At 46.4% G+C, this 20,749-nt stretch overlaps 1 protein-coding gene and 2 long non-coding RNA genes across 3 annotated transcripts in view; 2 read left to right on the top strand and 1 right to left on the bottom strand.

Annotated features, from left to right (window-relative positions):
* The window catches only part of LOC148341616 (uncharacterized), a 287,045-nt gene that overhangs the window by 235,605 nt on the left and 30,691 nt on the right, over positions 1–20,749 (bottom strand). The gene's annotated exons all lie outside the window — the stretch shown is intronic.
* Positions 593–2,631, top strand: LOC148341619 (uncharacterized). The gene is made up of 3 exons (XM_088283015.1): positions 593–614; positions 661–667; positions 1,736–2,631. Exons 1-3 carry the CDS (start codon positions 593–595, stop codon positions 2,451–2,453), a joined length of 747 nt encoding a protein of 248 aa, XP_088139141.1. The 3' UTR covers positions 2,454–2,631.
* On the top strand, positions 5,265–7,124 carry LOC148341618 (uncharacterized). Its single transcript, XR_015842090.1, has 3 exons — positions 5,265–5,802; positions 5,888–6,017; positions 6,335–7,124. It is a non-coding gene; the product is annotated as an uncharacterized LOC148341618 (long non-coding RNA).

Here is a 20,749-nt window from a genome sequence, read left to right as displayed (position 1 = left end):
AAGAATACTGTAATGGTAAACAAAATACATCATTGGTCAATATTTAAGTACACCCTTGGCTGAAAGTACAGTAGTAGTTTATATTGCATCCTAGGACTGCACAATTGCACTAATGCCCTCCCGTTTGTAGGCCTGACCCAATGTTCTTGTTAAAAAGTCTGACAGCAGACGGCAGGAAGGAGCGGCGAAATCTCTCTTTGGTACAGCGAGGGTGTAAAAGTCTATCACTGAAGGAGCTGTGGAGTGTTCTCAGAGTGTCATTGAGTGGGTGGGCTGGTTTGTCCAGCATTGATGCCAGTTTCACCGTCATCCTCCTGCCCCCCACTGACTCCACAGAGTCCAGGGAGCAGCCCAGGACAGAGCTGGCCCTCCTCACTAGTTTGTCCAGTCTCTTTTTGTCTCGGCCCGAGATGCCTCCTGCCCAGGAGACCACTCCATAGAAGATGACCGGTGAAACCACCGAGTCATAGAAGTTCCTGAGGAGTGTTCCCCGAACGCCAAAGGACTTCAGCCTCCTGAGTAGGAAGAGTCTGCTCTGACCCTTCCTATAGAGAGCGTCTGTGTTGTCGCTCCAGTCCAGTTTATTGTTCAGATGAACATCCAGGTACTCTTAAGTTGAGACCCTCTCAACGTCTGTTCCCAGGATATTCACTGGTGCAGGTGGAGAGTGCCGATACTTGCGGAAGTCCACCACCAGCTCTTTGGATTTCCCAGCGTTGATTTGGAGGCGGTTCTGCTGACACCAGTCCACGAACCCCTGCGTAACCCCTCTGTACTCCCGATCGTCATTGTCAGTGATGAGGCCGACAATCGCAGAGTCATCAGAGAACTTCTGCAGGTGACAGGTTGTGGAATTGTATTTGTAGTCCGAGGTGTAGAGGGTGAACAGGAAGGGAGCCAGCACAGTTCCCTGCGGCGCTCCCGTGCTGCAGAGGAGCACGTCAGACACACAGTCCTGTGTCCTCACGTACTGTGGCCGGTTTGTGAGGTAGTCGTGAATCCATGTGATGAGGTGATGGGCCACTCCCGCCTGCTCCAGCTTGTCTCCCAATAAGGCGGGCTGGATGGTGTTGAAAGCACTTGAGAAATCAAAGAACATGATCCTCACCGTGCCCCCCGCCTTCTCCAGGTGGAAGAGTGAAGTGTGGAGCAGGTAGATGATGGCATCATCCACACTGATGCCAGGCTGGTATGCAAACTGGAGTGGGTCCATTGAGGAGCTGACCAGGGGGCGCAGATGGACGAGGACCAGTCTCTCCAGGGTCTTCATCAGATGAGACGTCAGCGCCACTGGTCTGAAGTTGTTGAGCTCCTTCGGATGGGGTGTCTTTGGAACCGGAACCAGGCAGGATGTTTTCCACAGCTGGGGGTCTCTGCCCAGCTTCAAGCTCAGGTTGAACATGTGCTGGACGATTCCACACAGCTGGTCTGCGCAGGATTTGAGGAGCTGGGAGATGATCCCATCTGGGCCTGCCGCCTTCCTCGCCTTCATCTTCCTCAGCTGGTTCTTCACCTGAGATGTTGTGAGGAACAAAGCTGAGCAGGAGGAAGTGGTGGTTGTCTGATGAGGCTGGGAACTGGAGCTTGTGGAGAGAGAGAGGGGCGAGAGAGGGGGAGAGAGGGTCTTGTTCGCAGTGGCAGGAGGGGTGGGTGGGGGCTGCATCAGGGAAGCCTGAGCGGGGTCAGACATTTGATCAAACCTATTGAAAAATAGGTTCAACTCATTTTCCCACAGTGGAGAAAAAACTTTTTCCTGCTCAGTTTGTGGCAAGAGTTTCTCTCAAAAGCCAGATTTAACAACACATAGAAGAATACACAGTGGTGAAAAACCTTTTTCCTGCTCAGTTTGCGGAAAAAGTTTCTCTCAAAAGTCTAATTTAGTAAATCACTCCAGAACACACAGTGGTGAAAAACCTTTTGCTTGCTCGGTTTGTGGCAAAAGCTTTTCTGTAAAGTGTCATTTAACAAGGCACACAAGAACACACAGTGGTGAAAAACCTTTTTCCTGCTCAGTTTGTGGCAAAAGCTTCTCTTTTAAGTCAAATTTAACAAGTCACACAAGAATACATAGTAGAGAAAACCCTTTTTCTTGCTCAGTTTGTGGAAAATGCTTCTCTCAAAAGGCAAATTTAACAGAACACGCAAGAACACACACTGGAGAAAAACCTTTTACTTGCTCAGTTTGTGGTAAAAGCTTCTCTCAAAATTCACAGTTAACAAGCCACACAAGAACACACAGTGGAGAAAAGCCTTTTTCCTGCTTGGTTTGTGGTAAATGTTTCTCTCGAAAGGAAAATTTAACAATCCACACAAGAACACACAGTGGAGAAAAGCCATTCAGTTGCAGCGTTTGTGCTAAAAAATTCTCCACTAAACAGAATGCTGAGAGACACAATTGTGCTGGTGAGAATTGCAGCGATCGTTCAAGCTTAAAAAAAAGACAAAAAAACTGAAGGAACTGACTCTTTGTGGTAAGATGTAAATGTGATTTTGAATAAAATATAAATTTAATTTTGCAAACCTCTTTTATTGACACTGAGCCAATGTGATCAGTGTCAGAAGAAGCAATGTGTCTGAGTGATGATGATTTGTTTTGGTGTTTACATCAAACATTATGAATAAAATTGCCTTTGCCTGGAACAACATTTTTTAACATTATGCTTTTCAGTTGTCTTTTTCATCGTACTTAATGGAAAAGGTGTCAGAAGAAATGGTGCTTATGAAATCGGTGCCTTCCACAATCAATATAATCACTTGTTCCACTTGGTCAACTGGCCTTCATTACGCTGTGTGAAAAGGTGAAAAACTGAACTAGAAGTTGAACTATAAAAAGAACAAGAAAGAGAAACGCAAATCGTCTCAGTTTCTCTCAAAGGCAGTTAAGTTGAATACGTTTTTCAAGTTCATATTTGGGAACTGTCAAAGAAGTTTCTGCAAAACAACCGGACTAGCCTTCTGACTGTACAACTGAATCAACCAGCCAGGATTGTCTTTGTCACTTGCGAGGAGTGGTCCGCCAAACCTCTCAGTGAGAAGGTCCAGAGAAAAGCTTTCCCACTCCTGTGCAGCGTTTTATTGAAGCACAGCAAAGTGTGACCCACGAAATATGTGGTCACAGTTTGGTTCATTTGGGATGGTTGATGTGAAGGGAAATCCATTTTCCAGGTTGATTTGAAACATGTGCGTGTTTCGACAGCGGAGGGCAGTAAAGGAACAGCACAGTACCAGCGATGTGATTGTATCTTCACAACAGGCTGCAGTAAAGTGGCGTTGTGTCGTAGTTTCTATGAGTTCGCGATTCTGACAAGATCCGTTGAAAAAGCAACAACTGATCTCCGTTCTCATCATTTTTCCTGCATTTGCAGGATTATCTGTCAACACGCCTGCCAAACTGGGGCCTGTAACAAAATCAATTTGAATATGCAAACTCATAAAGAATGGAAAAACATGAACACTTTGACTTTATCACACCCGTCCACACACTTCCTGTTGTTCGAACTGTTTCAGTTTACAACACGTTTGGGTCACACTTCTGTTAAATGCGAGCTAAATGGTTTCCTGTCGAACACGGTTCAAGACGTGCATCTGTTTTTCTGGCTTCCTGCTAATCCGCTAGCATAGTAAAGGATTTGATACATTTGACTTTAAAGGATTTTATACGATTGACTACAAGTTAAATGTATTCAGTTTAATGCAATAAAGATATTTACTGACTGGGCATTAATTCAACGTACAATAAAAGGTCAGGACAGGCTGTGTGAAATGCATAGGTGGCAGATGTTTTGTACAGGACGAGCCGCACTTCTGAGAACTGGGTGTGCTGACGCAGAATGTTCCAGACATCAAGGCGCTGTTGTGTGAGATTGGTAAAATGGCGACCGCAAAAGCAGAATAACAGATCCAGTGGCTCATTGGCAGTTGAGCACAAACAACTGCCTTGGCGCGCACATGGGAAGAGCCGACACGCCATCCTGCGGGGAAGACAACCAATAAGAGAAAGCTAAAGTTAGCTGCAGATGACACATAGCAAATAGGAGAGTAGTAGGATGTCTTCGCTTTGTTTGTTGAAATGTATAAATGATCCTGGGCAACTCAGGGGGCGGGCACAGAACGTGCACCGCCGGAGTAGGAGCTTGAGGAACTGGCAAGGGGCCGGCACTCGGGGCGGCAGCAGGCGAGGGGCCGGAACGGGAGACTGCAGCTGTCGAGGAGCCGGAACGGGAGACTGCAGCTGTCGAGGAGCCGGAACGGGAGACTGCAGCTGTCGAGGAGCCGGAACGGGAGACTGCAGCTGCTGAGGAGATGGGTCTGGGAGCTGCAGCTGGCGAGGAGACGGCACTGGGGGCCTCATCCCTATCAGTCTGCCGCCATAGGGATTTAGGGGAACGAGGGACCGAGACTACAGGTGCTGATGAACGTGGTCTTCAAAATGTGGGTGGAACGGGACAAGGCGCAGAAACTGATAGTGGACGAAGTGAACAAAGTGGCTGTGAAGAATGTGCCTCAGGGTGTGAAAAGCGGGTGTTCCGATGACTGGTGGCAGTTCCTTTACTTGGGCACCGTCGTTGACCACCCCGCGGAGGTCCGGGATAGATGGCCAAACGTGTGCCCGAGTAAAGGTCTGATGGACTAGACTCAAAGGAATCAAAAGAAAAAGGTAACAAAAACTAATAGGGGGTAGGAAACTGACTGGGCCTAACAAAATCTGTCACACTGGGAATCTAGAAGGTTGTAAATGTATTCAAAATCAGAATCTACAAAAATGTGGGGAGGTGAAATGGCTGGGTGCTGTGAGTCAAAACTAGACAAAGAGGGAGAAACAGGCGTGGAATAAAAAGCACGTGAAGGGTTTGGGGTTGGTCGGCAGGCTGAGGGGGGTACCAGCTAGAGCGGCGACGGCGAACTCGTCGGCGTGTGCTTCCTGCTGGGTCCGTTGTTGGTTCTGTCATGTTGCGCTGGAGGTTGAGGAGGACGCAAACGCAGGGAAGCGAAGAGTGGGAAACTTAAAGGGTATTTATTAAACAAAAACAAAAGGCAAACCTAGAACTTGGAAAAAATAAAATATCAAAAAGTATAAAACAACAGGCACGAACAAAACACAACGATTTGACAAAACTAAACTTGACTGCGAGACAGGTATGAAACCAGGAACATGAACATCAGACAACTACGACAGCGACAGGGACAAGCGACAATGGACCAACAAGAAATAAAAGCAACCAGGGAACTAAATACAAACAAAGTAACAAGACAACGAGGAGCACCTGGACAAGACACAGAGGGTTGGAAGGACCTGATTGGTTAACACAAGGGCTTGGGTAAATGAACACAGGTGGACACAATCGACTTGACGGGACAGAAGACACAGGATCATAAGGACAAAACATGAAACTAAATACTAAACCAAAACCAACCAATACAGAACATGACAATCTGTAATGAACTTGAGAATTGTAATATTAAGACAATTTCTCTCACAATATTATTTTTTTTTAATAATGTAATCTTGCAAATATAGCCCCACAATAATTACTACACACATTTTGCAACCATTTAGGCACTGTTTGGGCAAACAGGAAGTAGATTATTTGAGTAGGTTACCCCCCCCTGTGGTGTTTTATTTTGGCGGAGACTGGTTCCTGTGCTCCACCTTGTCTGTCTTGTAGGGCTTCACATTTCCGGATGGGCGTGGCTCTTTCCGGAGGCCACACATTCGCACGTGCATGCGATCCTCAAATCAACACTGTTTAAGAGCCAGTCAGACCATCATGCAGGTGCCAGACGATTCCCGCTCTCAAAGTGGTACCTCGGCTGACACTACAGTCCTCACTATTAAGTATTTTGAATATCTACTTCCCTTGTCTTGCCTTTGCTTTCGCCCTCACAGTGCGGACCTCCAGAAAATTCAGGAAGCGCTCCTTTTCCAGCCTCCCTCACCACGCCATTGCAACGCCGACTCGTCTACCAAAGATCCCTTGGGTCATGTTGGACTTGAGTCACCGTGGAAATGAGAAGTAGTTAGTAAATCAACCTTTAAAAGCCAAACTTACTCCAATGCGTGTTAGTTTTTTTGTACTCAAGAAAAAAAGGGTCAAATAAAGACTCAACAACTGATTAGAGTTCCGATATTTAGTTTCTTCAATTTCTGGAGTTCAGGAAATAGTACAAAGACAGATATCTGGGCGGCTTTTTCTTAATCTCACGAGAAAACTGCACTCGGGCGAGTACAGTCAAAAAATGCGCACCATCTTTCATCCCAACTTCAGTTTTTATAGGAGTTTTTTATGTCAAAGGTAATGTAGGTTGAATAAGTCATCCTCGCTCCCTCCCACAGCACGGGTCCACGTCCAAGGGAAGGTCCTCCCCAGGTTAGTCATCGTCTGGGTAGGTGATGATGGTCGATTCCCGTCTGGTCCCGTAGACTGGCACGTCAAGGCTGGCCTTCTCCAGCGGGCCATCCCTCCGTCTCTCCGCTGGCATTCTTCTGTAATCTTGTCGGTGTGCATGTGTGCGTGTGTATGTGCATGTGCTCCGATCTCCAATTGTTATGTCTTTCGGAATGTGTTTTTTGCGATGGCTTCTATGTGAATCCTCCAGTACCCAATTTGGTATGTTTGCATCTCTACAGCCAATGTGTAGAATGTGCTTCGTCATCTTTGTCCATGAAGTGCTGTGACTGTGAGTGCAGGTCATGGAAATGCTATGTGTGCAAATTTGTTCTCACTACCCAAAATTTCAATAAAGTTCACACATTTAAACTAAGTACTCTAAATTTAGCATATGAGGATAATATAATAATAGATCAGTAACCATCAGGACTCCAACCGCAGTCATTCTCATGACTGGTGCCTCTAGCTTCATTTGATAACTGCTTCTTGTTTAATCAATGTTTAACATACTCTGTAAATATGAACCTGCTAACTTTAATAATCGACATTCTGTCCCGAATGTGTTTAAAATAATGCCAGTAATCGTAATACAATCCTTCACTCATAAATAAATATATTATTCATATATTCTTCATCCTCAAATTGTTCTTTTTTTTCTTCCTTTCCTAATTTTTTTGTTCAACTATGCAGATTTTGTATCCAATATGTGCCATAGTTGTTTGCTTATGGATATTTTGAAATTTATCTTTAGAAAAAAAACTACCATGGCACCATGACGAAGACGAAGACGCAAATGCAGAACTCCGAGTGGTGGCGCTTGCTTATTAAAATAAATAAATAAATAAATAAAACAAACAAAAAACGTTTATAGAAGCATATAGAAATCAAAGGACAATGTTATTTAACCAAACAATGATATTTGAAAACAAAAAAATATTTTGAATTATTACAAAAACAATAAGGGCAGCATATTAGAATGCAGTAGACCCTTCTATCGACTGTGTTTGAGTCTTCCCGGACGTCGCACTGTTGTAAGATGCGATTGGACAGTAAACAGCCAATCAGAATCAGCCCAAGGTTCCGACTCCTGATTGGTTAATAATTGGGGCATAGTTTGCATTGTAAGCGTAAAACTGTGTTTTGTACCTTAGAGGAGAGAGAAGCCGGAAGAGTTGCTCTTTTTGTGGAACCCACGCAGAGAGAGTTTGTTGGAGTTGAGCCACAGAGAAATTGAGAATCATTTAGTTGATGAACCTTAAAAGCCAAACTTACTCCAATGCGTGTTCGTTTTTTGTACTCAAGAAGAATAGGGTCAAATAAAGACTCAACAACAACTGATTAGAGTTTCCATATTTTAGTTTCTTCAATTTCTGGCGTTCAGGAAATAGTACAAAGACAGATATCTGGGCGGCTTTTTCTTAATCTGACGAGAAACTTTACTCAGACGAGTACAATCGAAAAATGGCGCGCTGATCTCAGCCCAGCCTCACATTTTATAGGAGGTTTTCTGTGTCAAAGGTAATGTAGGTTGAATCGGTTGTCCTTGCTCCTACGTTCCACGTCCAAGGCTGACCTTCTCAGGCAGGCGCGTGTCATGTAATGGTGCAAAATTTATATTTGCGACTATGTTGCACCTTTACGGTAGCTGAGTGTCACAATTGTCTCGCAGGGGTCTCATGCAAGTGGGGAGTTGTTGGAGTGGTATCGCCATTAAAACGTGTTACAAGACAAGAGCCTCGTTGCCATCATTTACATGGTGTCAGAAGTGAACTCGAAACAATGGCCAAGTTTAATCCCCCGACGGGTTTCCCCTTTGATAAGCCACGAGAGTGGCCGGACTGGAAGCAGCGATTTGTGAGATTCAGGACCGCCACGAAACTCGACAGAGAAGAGGGCGCGGTGCAGGTGAGCAGCCTGATATACGCCATGGGTAGCGAGTCCGAGAACATCTACAAGTCGTTTACATTCGACGAAGATGGACACAGAAATGACTTTGACCGAGTACTCGGCAAGTTCGATGACTATTTCGTGCCACGACGGAATGTGATACATGAACGCGCATGCTTCCACCAGCGCGCACAACGGCCGGGCGAGAAGGCGGAGACTTTCATTCGTGCGTTGTACGAGCTCTCGGAACATTGTGACTTCGGCGCGACCCGAGAGGAGAACATTCGCGACAGGATCGTCGTGGGAATATTGGACAAGGAGGTTTCACGTTAACTGCAGCTGATAAACGACCTAACGCTGGCGCGGACAATTGAGTCAGGCAGTGTGAGGAGGTAACGTCCCAAATTAGCATGCCAGGAGAAGCAGCTGGGATGGTACATGAGGTGACCAATAAATTTAAAAAGCGTACCAAGCAACACTTCAAGCAGAGGGAGAGCTGTTATGGACAATGTGGAAAATGTGCGAAAGCCAAGCATAAAAAGGATGAAATATGTCCTGCTAAGAAATCCACATGTAACTCGTGCAACAAAGTGTGACATTGGAGCAGAGTGTGTAGGAATAAAAAAGCGGCGGTGAGTGAAGTCACAGAGCAACCGGAGCAACAGCAACCGTATTTCCTTGGGTCAGTGAGAAAAGCAAATGGGACTTCACAGCAATGGGCCGTGAAGTTGTTGCTGGGATCTACACCAGCAGAATTTAAAATTGACACAGGGGGAGACGTGAACGTCATCTGCGAACAGACCTACCGTTCGCTCACTCCCAAAACACAATTGCAGCCTGCTGACATTCCACTTGATAGTCGAGGTGGTGAATTGCAGTGCTTAGGTCTGATCCAAAGCACAGTTACCTATGAAGGCAACACCTACCCTCTCGCAGTTTATGTTATTCGTGGTCGCACGGTGAATAACCCCCTCAGCCGGCCAATGTCTGTGAAAATGAACCTGGTGAGGAGAATAGATAAGTTGGTGACCAACAGAGGCCACATACAAGCATACGGTGAACATGGGACTTTAAAGACTGAACCGGTGCGAATACAATTAAAAGACAATGCTCAACCATATGCCGTACACACAGCGCGACGTGTTCCTCTGTCCATGCTGCAAAAGGTGAAAGAAGAGTTACAGAGGATGGAACAAAATGGCATAATAGAGAGGGTTACACAGCCCACTGACCGGTGTGCACCCATGGTGCCAGTCCTGAAGAAAAGCACAGGAAAAGCCCACATCTGTGTCGACCTCAAAAGGCTGAATGAGGCTGTTAAACGAGAACGGTACATTTTGCCCACAGCTGATGACATAATAGCGAAACTAAGCGGAGCTACAGTCTTTTCTTCCTTGGATGCAGCCAGCGGGTTCTTCCAGATACCCCTCCATCCAGACTGCTGTAGGCTCACAACATTCATCACTCCCTTTGGCCGCTTCAACTTTAAACGACTCCCGTTTGGAATTACAAGTACACCAGAGATCTTCCAGAGAAAGATGATGGAGACTCTACAGGGCCTTGAAGGGGTTGAGGTCTTCATGGATGACATCCTGGTGTACGGGGCTACTGAGAAGGAGCACGACGACAACTTGGAGAAGGTAATGCAACACATCAACACTGCTGACCTGAAGCTCAACAAAGATAAGTGTTCAATTCAACAGAGCCAGGTGCGATTCCTTGGACACCTCATCGACAGGTCTGGCATCCAGCCAGACCAAGAGAAGGTGGAGGCTATACGGCAGTTGTCACCACCAGGTGATTTGAAAGAGCTGAAGAGGATATTGGGAATGGTCAATTACCTGGGAAGGTATATTCCAAACCTCTCAACGGTGGGTCAGCCAATGCATAAGCTTATGAGGAATGATGCGGTCTGGAGGCTCAACAAGCAGCTTTTTGAGAACATTAAGGACGAGCTAACAACTGCACCGGTGCTTGCCTACTACAATGTGGGGATGCCAACTGCTGTGTCGGCTGATGCGAGCAGTTATGGACTGGGTGGTGTGTTACTGCAACTCCATGGAGATCACTGGAAACCCGTAGCTTATTGCTCCCGAAGGCTAAGCGATGCAGAATCTCGCTACGCACAGATAGAAAAGGAAGCATTGGCTGGTGTCTGGGCGTGCGAGAAGTTTGACAGATACCTTAATGGACTGGAACAGTTCAAGTTGGTAACTGATCACAAGCCGCTTGTACCTCTCATCAACAATCGAAGCTTGGATAATGTACCCTTGCGTTGCCAGCGTCTTCTCATGAGACTAATGAGATTCAACCTATCGCAGAATATGCTCCTGGGAAAACCCTGATTGTTGCGGACGCGCTGTCACGCAGCCCGCTACCTAACGCAAACACTGTAAACGAAACGCATAGCGATGTGGCCTGTTATGTGGCTAGTGTGGTGGAAGGGATCCCGGCATCTACAGGCAAGTTGGATGAAATTAGGGTAGCGACAGCCGCTGACCCCGAACTTCAATGTGTTGCAGGACTAATAGAGAGAGGATGGCCTGAGCACATCAGTAAAGTGCCAGTAGTTGCTAGAGCATATGTCAGTGCACGATGGCCTAATACTGAGAGGGTGTAGGATTGTTGTGCCACGATCAATGAGAGGGGAAGTACTTCAGAAAGTTCATGAGGGACATCAAGGCCTCATCAAATGTAGACAGAGAGCGGGTTCATCCGTGTGGTGACTTTCATCAGAAATATGCAAGCTCGTGGCATCATGTCAAGTGTGCTACGAAATGAAAAGAACTCAACAAAAGGAGCCACTCCTATCCACACCGCTTCTGGAGCGACCTTGGAAGAGAGTAGCCATGGACATCTGTGAATTTAAACAACATAACTACCTTGTAATCTCGGATTACTACTCAAGGTTTATTGAAATATTACACCTGCCATCTACAACGAGTGCACAAATAATAAAAGTTTGAAAACCGTTTTCGCTAGATTCGGCATTCCAAGTGAGATAGTGAGTGACAATGGTCCCCAGTTTACAAGTGCTGAATTCCAGCAGTTCGCTAAACAGCTCGGCTTCCAACACTACACGTCCAGCCCTCATCATGCAGAAAGAGCAGTGCAGACAGCTAAGAGGATCCTGAAGCAGGAGGACCCTGTCATGGCGCTCATGTGTCATCGAGCTACTCCCTGTTCCATGACAGGCTACAGCCCAGCTGAGCTGTTGATGGGGAGGAAAAATAGAACGACACTTCCAACGCTGGAGGAGAACCTCAAACCTAAGTGGCCCAGCAGGACAGATGTGGAGGAGACAGATAAGAAGGAAAAGGCTAAACAGACTCACTACTTCAACCGTCGCCATGGAGCCAGAACTTTGCCTTCTTTACATCCAGGTGACCAAGTGTTTTCCATATTGGATCACGAGAAGTCATGGTGTTTGCCAGCTGTGGTTTCATGCGAGAGTACAACACCTAGGTCCTTCATCATCCGGACACCACAAGGAGCAGAACTGAGGCGGAACCGCCGTCACCTCAAACCTGAGCCAGTTCCCCAGTCAGTCCCAGCAGCGTCCGAAGACTACAAGCTGACGGACATCCACCCTGTCAACACCGGCATAGACGACACCGTTTCTGTATGCCGGAGCGAGTCGACATCCTCGACTTCCCCACCTACTCAGGTGGTGACCCGTTCTGGACTGGTGTGCAAACCAGTTGACAGACTTGACCTGTGAGACTGAGACTCATGGTCTTTGGGGGGGGAATACAAAAAAAAAAGGGGAGTAGAAAGGAAAAAAAATACATTGGAGAATTGCATGGAAATTAAGTAGATTGTTGAAGAAAACAGTGGGATTGTTTGTTACCGATGCCAAAATTACTCATGCTGTTGGGATTTGTTTGATTGGTGCATATTTCTGGTTAACTTGATTTCTGAGAGGCATCTTTATTTTAATTTTTTTTTGCATTTTGCAGCCCAGTTGGGGAAATAAATGCTTGTTTTGGTGTTATTGAAAATAACACAAAAGAGGGGAGATGTCATGTAATGATGCTAAATTTATATTTGCGACTGTGTTGCACCTTTACGGTAACTGAGTGTCACAAATGTCTCGCAGGGGTCTCGCGAGATTGTTCATGCAAGTGGGGAGTTGTGGGGAGTGGTAACGCCATTAAAACGCGTTATAAGACAAGAGCCTCGTTGCCATAATTTACAGCGGGAGTCTCTCCGTCTCTCCTTCCCCTGTAATCTTGTCGGTGTGCAGATTGTGTGGTGTATGTTTTCCCAGATCAAATAGTTATGTTTTTTGTTCTTGATCGTGTCCCTGTGACGTCCTCCCCGGCCCAATTTGATATGATTGTATCTTCTATGGCCTATGTGGAGAATGTGTTTTATCGTATTTGTCCATGAAGTGCTATCTGGTTTGTGATCAGTTTGACCTGAGCAGACTGAATCTGTTTGTTCTGAATGAGTGTGTGGGTCATGAAAATACTATGTGTGCAAGTTTGAGTCCTTACATTTAACCCATAAGACCCCCACCCTACGTTAGAGAAATTTAGCATATGAGAATAATGTTGCGACTATGGTGACAAGCAGTAGCCCTCGAGACTGCCCCGAACCACCTATTCTCCATCTCAAGGCTCCAAACAAGGAAATGTGCATAGCCGTGCGCCTTTACGAGCTGGAAGTGTGCGCTGTTCTGGATAGCGGGGCCCGGAGTGTGCTGCCACTGCACTATTACAACGCCATTCGCCCCGACATGAGGCCCCCTCTGCAGCCCTCAACTGTCGAGACCTTGATCGGTGTAGGCCCTGGAGACGTGCCTGTACTGGGCGAGGCCCAAATACCTGTCGATATCAGCAGCCGTCAAGTGACCATTGATTTTGTTGTAGCAGATATATCTGGAAATGAAGTGCTGCTGGGTCATCCCTTTCTCGTTCGAGCCGAAGCTCGCCTTGACTTTGGCCGTCATCGCATCATCTTGTTTGGCGAAGAAGTGCCCTACTACCTAGCTGAAGCTAGCCCAAAGTCACTTGCCGTGAGAGTATCCAGGTCCGTTGTTGTGGAGCCGGGGCAGGAATATGTCGTGAAGGGCAGTGTGGATCTAGGCGCAGCCACCTTCGGGAACCTGATGCTCAGTCCCACGAAAGGATTCGTCGAAAGCACAAGGTGCTCGTTGCTAGAGTGCTGATCGATGCCCAGTCTTCCAAAGTGGTCCCCCTTCGACTTTTCAAACCATGCAACAAAGCTGTGACTGTTAAAGAAGAATCCATTGCTGGGCTCCTCCAGCCAGCCGAAGCCATGCAGCCGTCCAGCGTACCCTCGGTGAAGGACACACTTGTTGGCCCGCCAGTGGTTCCTCTGCACCTGCAAGAGCTCGATGCCCAGAGTTCCCGAGACCTTGATGACCATGAGCAGCTCCAACTTAAGCGTTTGCTGTGCACTTATGGCCACACATTTTCCACAGGGCCTACAGACTTGGGCCGAACCAGCCTTGTCCAGCACGACATTATGACCCGTCATGGTGCTCCAGTCAAACAACCACCAAGGAGAATGGCAGGAGAAAAGCAGCAGCAAGCAGACCAGCAGATCCACGACAGCCTGCAAAGCGGTGTTGCTCAGCGTAGTCAGTATGGTGCGTAAAAAGGATGGGACTTACCGTCTATGCATCGACTACAGAGCCCTCAACGACCGTACCATCACCGATGCATATCCCCTACCCCGTATCCAGGATACGCTGGACACGCTCTCCACTGCTAAATGGTTCAGCACGTTGGATCTTGCTTCGGGCTACTGCCAAGTGGAGTTGACCCCAAGAGCACGCAAAGACGCCGCTTTTTGTACCAGAAAGGGCCTCTTCGAATGGAATGTCATGCCATTCGACCTTTGCAACGCTCCAGCGACGTTCCAACGGCTGATGGACCGCGTCTTGGCTGGCCTGCAGTGGGAGACCTGCTTGGTCTATTTGGACGACATCATTGTGCTGGCCAGGGACGTGACGGAGATGCTGCAATGTTTGGGCAAGGTGTTTGACCGACTTCAGCACGCGAACCTGAAGCTGAAACCTTCTAAATGCTGCCTCTTTCGACGCAAGGTTGCATACCTTGGCCACATAGTATCTGAGCACGGTGTGGCCACCGACCCGAGCAAGGTCCAGAAGGTCCAGACGTGGCCCACTCCCACATCAATCCAGGAGGTGAGACGATTCATCGGTCTAGCCTCGTACTATCGTCGGTTTGTAAAAGACTTTGCATCAATAGCCGAGCCCCTGCACAACCTTGCGGTGAAATGATACTGGACACCGATGCGAGTGACACGGGCGTCTGCGCTGTACTGTCACAGATTCAACAAGGTGTGGAGCGAGTGTTGACTTATGGCAGTCACAAACTGACGAGAACCGAACAGAACTACTGCACGAAGAGACGTGAACTCCTAGCCATTGTGGACTTCACTTCACATTTCCGCCAGTACCTCCTTGGACGACGCTTCAAGGTGGGCACCGACCACAGCAGCCTGCGCTGGCTAACCAGAATGAAAGAGCCGGAAGGGTAATTGGCTCGGTGGCTCGAAAAACTTGCTAAATACGACTTTGAGATTGTTCACCGCCCAGGGCGTCTGCACGCCAATGCTGATGGCCTCTCCAGAAGGCCCTGTCGCCAGTCCTTTGTCTGCAAAGTGCCAAGTCCTTCCTCGCATCCGACGGGCGTCACACATCAGGCGCTCCAGTGCGAATTGGACTCTGTCCCCGGTTCCCTGTCGCTGAGTCCAGTGGGGGTAGAGGGACGACCGTCCACTATGGTGTCGGGTCTAGTGGGGGTAAGTCAAAGTGCCCCTGCACCCGACACACATACTGTAGACCAAGACAGTCAGACCAATGTACACATTATCAATATGACCGAGAAGGTACATGTGACGAGAACCCTTGATACTGCTTCGTTGTTTCATGGCTGGACAATGGGGGAGCTGAGCCAAGCCCAGGACGCAGATGCTGACATTGCACCAATACGCGCCTGGATGTCAGCCAGCAGTGAGCGCCCCCCTTGGACTACAGTTTCATCATGCAGTCCAGCCGTGAAGACGTACTGGTCCCAATGGAAACGACTCTACTTCAGAGATGATGTTTTGGTCCGTCGTTTCTACTGCCTTGACGACACCCAATTCTACCCGCAAATTCTGCTGCCTCGCAATTTACGGCCGGAAGTGATGAAACAGATGCATGACGGTGCCGTGGGTGGACATTTTGGTGTTGAACGGACCGTGGCCAGATTACAAACGCGATACCATTGGTACCACATGAGAGAGGATGTCACCCTCTGGTGCCGGACCTGTACCAGCTGTGCGTCCAGGGCCCGCCCCGTCAAGAGACCACAAGCCCCAATGGGAAATGTCCGGGTTGGGGCCCCGATGGAGCGCATTGCCTTGGACATTATGGGACCACTCAATGAGAATGAGCGCAGAAACCGGTATGTGCTTGTCATACAAGATTACTTCACGAAATGGACAGAGGCGTTTCCCATTCCTGATGAGCAAGCTGTGACCGTTGCCGAAGTTGTTGCTTCTGAGTGGGTGCTACGGCATACCTCATGCACTGCACAGCGATCAGGGACGCAATTTTGAATCTGAAGTATTCCAAAGCATTTGCCGCTTGTTAGGCATTGACAAGACTCACACTACACCATTGTGACCCCAGTCAGATGGCCAGGTTGAACGCTTCAACGCTACTCTCCAGAAGATTCTGGCCTCCACCGCGGAACGTTGCCATTGGGACTGGGACCTTATGGTTCCTTATACTGTCATGGCCTACAGGGCAACTAAACACAGTTCCACCGGGTTCACACCAAACTCTATGATGTTCGGCAGAGAAGTGAGCGAACCAGTGGACCTCGTTGCTGGGTCTCCACCCGACCCAGACATTCAACCGTTAGTTCCAGAGTACGTCAAACAGCTGCGTGAACGCCTGGAGCTGGCCCATCTGATCACCAGAGAAGCTCTGGGTGAGTCTGTTACGCGTGCAAAAAGACAGTACGACAAAAACTGTTGCCATTCGCAGTACAAGATTGGAGATCCTGTGTGGTACCTTGTAAAAGGTACGCACCACGTCAAGAACAAAGTGAGGAAGTTCCTTCCGTCATATGAAGGGCCATTCTTTGTTCTTGGACAATTGGACGACCTGGTCTACCGTATTCAGAAGAACCCGAGATCCAAGGTGAAAGTGTTCCACCACGATCAACTTAAGCATTATCGCAGCCGTGAGCCCCTGGACAACACCTGGGCTTTGGACCGAGCTCAGAGGTGGGCACCTATAGAGGTTCCTCCGCCAGCTGTGGAGGATGGCCCAGCACACCATGATCTAGGCCTGCGTGATTTGTTCTCAAGCGTGACTGACGATCCTGGCACCATTTCACCATCTGCATCTGACCCCACACCGGTTGTGCTCATTCCATCCTCCCCTTCCCATGGAGACCATGAAAATGGTGGGGGCGCGGTGAGTGAGTCACTCCAGCTGCGCCTGCCAGTCCAACGACCAGGACGTCCCTGCAGGGCAGCTGACCGTTATGGTGCCTAGGTGACTTAAATGGTGTGAGGAGCACTTGAATGTTCAAGGCAGTTCTCAGGGCCTTATCTAAATTTTATACAATTTTCCTACTTCGTCCATGTTTTAATGGAAGTTGTTTACAAATGCGATTTTTCATTGTTTTTTTGCTGTAAAAAAAACTAAAAAAACTGTCACTGCTACGCTTCTGACCTGTCATTGTAAATTGCTTTATCTCAGGAATTCCGCCGGTCGCCTTAAATTGATGACTTAGGAGTGGATTTCAGTTCCTTCCTCGTGGCGTTTATTTTCACCGTGGTTAATATGCATTTCCTTATATGAACCGATTATTGTAACCAAGCTGTCATTTACCATACCTCGCTTGTATAAGAGAATGATAATCACAACTGTCTTTTGGGCACCAAGCCTCTTATAGATGTTGTAGGTCAGCTCGTGTTTCTGTGCTGGAGTGGAATTGTTTAATTACCATCCAGAGTGGGGGTAGTGTTGCGAGTATGGTGACAAGCTTGCGTGACGTGTGGGTGTGCGCATGCGTGGAGGAGGGAGGGGGCGGATGTTTTTGTCGAGTGTTGTATGAAAACAAAGTGGAAGAAAAAGATGGAAGAGGGGAGAGCATGAAAACAATAAAGTGAGGCTACAGGTACACTGTCTCCCTGCTGGCGTGTTATTATTGATTGGGAGGGCTCCGCATTTCGACGACGTGCGCCGATCACGATCCCAGGGCAACTCCGGCCTTGGAGACGGATCTCCCCTGCGTCCCCCCCGACCACGGTCAGGAGGAAACCGAGCAGGAACGGATAACAATAATATAATGAATCAGTAAACACCATGACTACAATCCCAGTCTTATCTATGCACTGTACTTCTACTTTCATTTGATCAATTATTTTAACATATTCAGTAAACATGAACCTGCTAAATTAAATAATTTGTTAGGAATCGGAGGGTGGAGGTAGAGGAGGACCCAAAATGAAGGGATGTCAGGCAAGGGTAACTTAAAGGGAATTTAATTAACGAAATAGGGCAAACAAGGTACTAGGCACAAACAAACAAAATAAAGTGCAAAACAACGACGACTAACAAAACACGGCTGGGCAGAACTAAACTGGACTAGGACGCAGGGACAGGAACCAGGGATAAGCGACCGTGACAATGAAAAATGAACAATGAGCATGGACAATGAACAAGGGCAACAGTGACATCCAAGAAAGGGCAATGAACCAACGCCGAGTAGTCAGCGTAGGAGGCTTAAATAGTGACGTAATTAGTGGGTTGACGAGAGACAGGTGCGTGGCTGGTGGGCGCGTCTCTCCAGCCATGACGACATGACAGGACATGCGCTGGAAAGAAACGCCCCCACGCCCGTTGAGCAAACGTAAACAAAAACAAGACATGACGGAAACGGACCATAACATAATTGACCTTTTGTCCCGTAGATGTTTAAAATAATGCCAGCAATCGTAATACAATCCTTCACTATTAATTACATAAATCCTACAATAAAGCATAACTTTAACTCGATTGATGAAAGTAAAGTTTAATTTAGGCTATTAAGTAACTCAGTGGTGGGCCTTCAAGGCCTTCTCTGTTGGCCAAACATAATCAATAAAAAAAAATGATAATAATCGTCACATTGATGTTATATTATAGCTGAGCGTTGTATTTTTAGGTGAGAGTTTTGAATCCAATCAGAATTCCGTTCGCTCGTGTTGCTGGGCAGGTTTCACAATACGGGGAGCGGGCATTATTCGTTCCGAGGCCTTAAGACGCAATTCTGCGGGCATCTCTTCTGTCAAAGTCAATGAGCTTTCATATTTGTTAGACGGTTGCGATAGCCAATCAGATCACGAGTTGGTTACAGTGAGCCTTTTCGCTGGCCTTATGCTGAGGGTGATGAACGCGTTTTGTGATTGGATGCTCACTCGTAAGGGGGCGGCGCGATGCCGAATCAACACACCCGAAAGTCGTAATTGGCGGCCGTTCGAAAATCTGAAATATATTCTTGCTTTTTTTTAAACCACAATGGCCGAAGGAGGGAAAAGTGTGAATTTAATTGCAGATAAACTTGCAAGGACATTTTCAAGTCGGACCTTTCAAGAGAAGCTATATCGTCCAACACTCACTCAGTGGTGCGTAAGTGTGTTTCTGTATATTATTTGTCCAGCCGTGGTGTCATAAATGATGGTATTTTGATGGGGATTTACTCAAGTAGGACAAAGTAGGACTTCACTGAAGGCACAGGTGTGAAATGCACTGAAATAACTAAAAAAGTAAAAGTAAAAAAAAAAAAATTACGATTGTTTAAGAATGTGCAAGAAAGAACTCAATCTGATCGAAATGTTGTGCTTTGACAAATGTCGATAAGTAATGATATTTTCCAGGAGGTATTTATTTCTTTGTTGTTTATTCATTCAATTCTAGACTTGTTTCAATATTTGAGTGTTGTTTTTCTTTCAATATGTCGTATATTTTGTCTTTGAAGTGTGGGTCCTTGCTGCCTTCCGGAGAGGCAGCCGAGCAAGGCTGGATTGGTGATGGAAAAGAACAAAAGAAAGAAGAAAGATTTTATTCTCGTCACATGCTGATGTCAAAAGAAGTCTCCCCAAAAACGTGCAAGCCCCCTCTCAGACATTCCCTTCTTACAGGGAATGCCCAAATAGGACATGAATATCTAATTTTCCCTTGTTGAAAATGCATCCCCATGACGCTAGTCTTCGGGATTTCCCTCCAAAAGTCCCCCAGAGGGAGAACAGATGCGTCTCCCCGTTGATACGACCAGTCTACTCGTGACCACCTTAAATTACTCTCATACCCTGGAAGGTCACTGACCTGGCGAGAGAATTGCCCCCACCATAAACAATGCTCAGGCCTATTTTCTCTCAGGGCAGTATCAGGTTACATCGGAACTTCAGAACCAAGACTGGTCACTTCTGTGAGCTCCAGTCCCTTCATAGTTTCAGAAAGAGAATTACTTCCCATATCTATATTAGGCCTTTTTAAAAAACAACTTATTTATTTCAATTTATATTTAAGCTTGCATATGTAATAATACAATATTTATTCAATTATTTTAATGTGTAAAATTATCAACAATTTAAACCTTTTTATTTCACACTTCAATGTTTCTTAACATATTTGTTCATTTGAATATGTGTGCAATTTAAATTATTCCATCCCTCCAGGCATTTTCTGCCGCTCATCCGGGGTCGGGTTATTGATTAATTTAATACAGAAGTATTTTTTATATTTCAATATTTATTTCAAGATTATGACTCTTTTCAATGAGTTCAATATTTATAAAATGTTTCTATATTTCTTATTAATTGAATTAAGTTTGTACGTGGTTGCCAATTTTAAATTTCCCTTTATCATTCTATAAATAATCCAACGTATAAAAAATATAATATAGCATGAAAAAAAAGATTGGGTCGATGTGACAACATGATAGTTTTTCCGAAGTGAGATTCGGCTTCGCAACAAACCCCAAACGCTTGATAGAGCTCAACCTAGAAAGTGTATTTAGCCAGTCAGAAATTTATTCGGAAAGCATAATATTAAATGTATGTGAGGGGATCTTTGAAGAGTTCGAGTTTTGTTCAACGGACCATACATATACGAGCCAGCCAAACACAGCGAAAAAAACAGCGCTGACTCCAGTCGCCATCAAGTTGCCAACTCCTGACATTCCAAAACCTTTGAGAGAAACTGAGCCGATTTGCGTTTCTCTTTCTTGTTTTTTTTATAGTTCAACTTCTATTTCAGTTTTTCACCTTTTCACAGCGTAATGAAGGCCAGGTGAGCAAGTGGAACAACTGATTTTATTGATGATTGTGGAAGGCAACTATTTCATAAGCACCGTTTCTTCTCACACCTTTTCCATTAGGATTAAAAAGACAACTGAAAAGCATAATGTTAACAAATGTTATTCCAGGCAAAG

Source organism: Idiotropiscis lumnitzeri, chromosome 2, assembly GCF_059441095.1.
Source record: "Idiotropiscis lumnitzeri isolate Australia: NSW breed Sydney's pygmy pipehorse chromosome 2, RoL_Ilum_1.0, whole genome shotgun sequence".
NCBI lineage: Eukaryota > Metazoa > Chordata > Actinopteri > Syngnathiformes > Syngnathidae > Idiotropiscis > Idiotropiscis lumnitzeri.
This window is presented reverse-complemented; position numbering and strand designations above follow the sequence as displayed.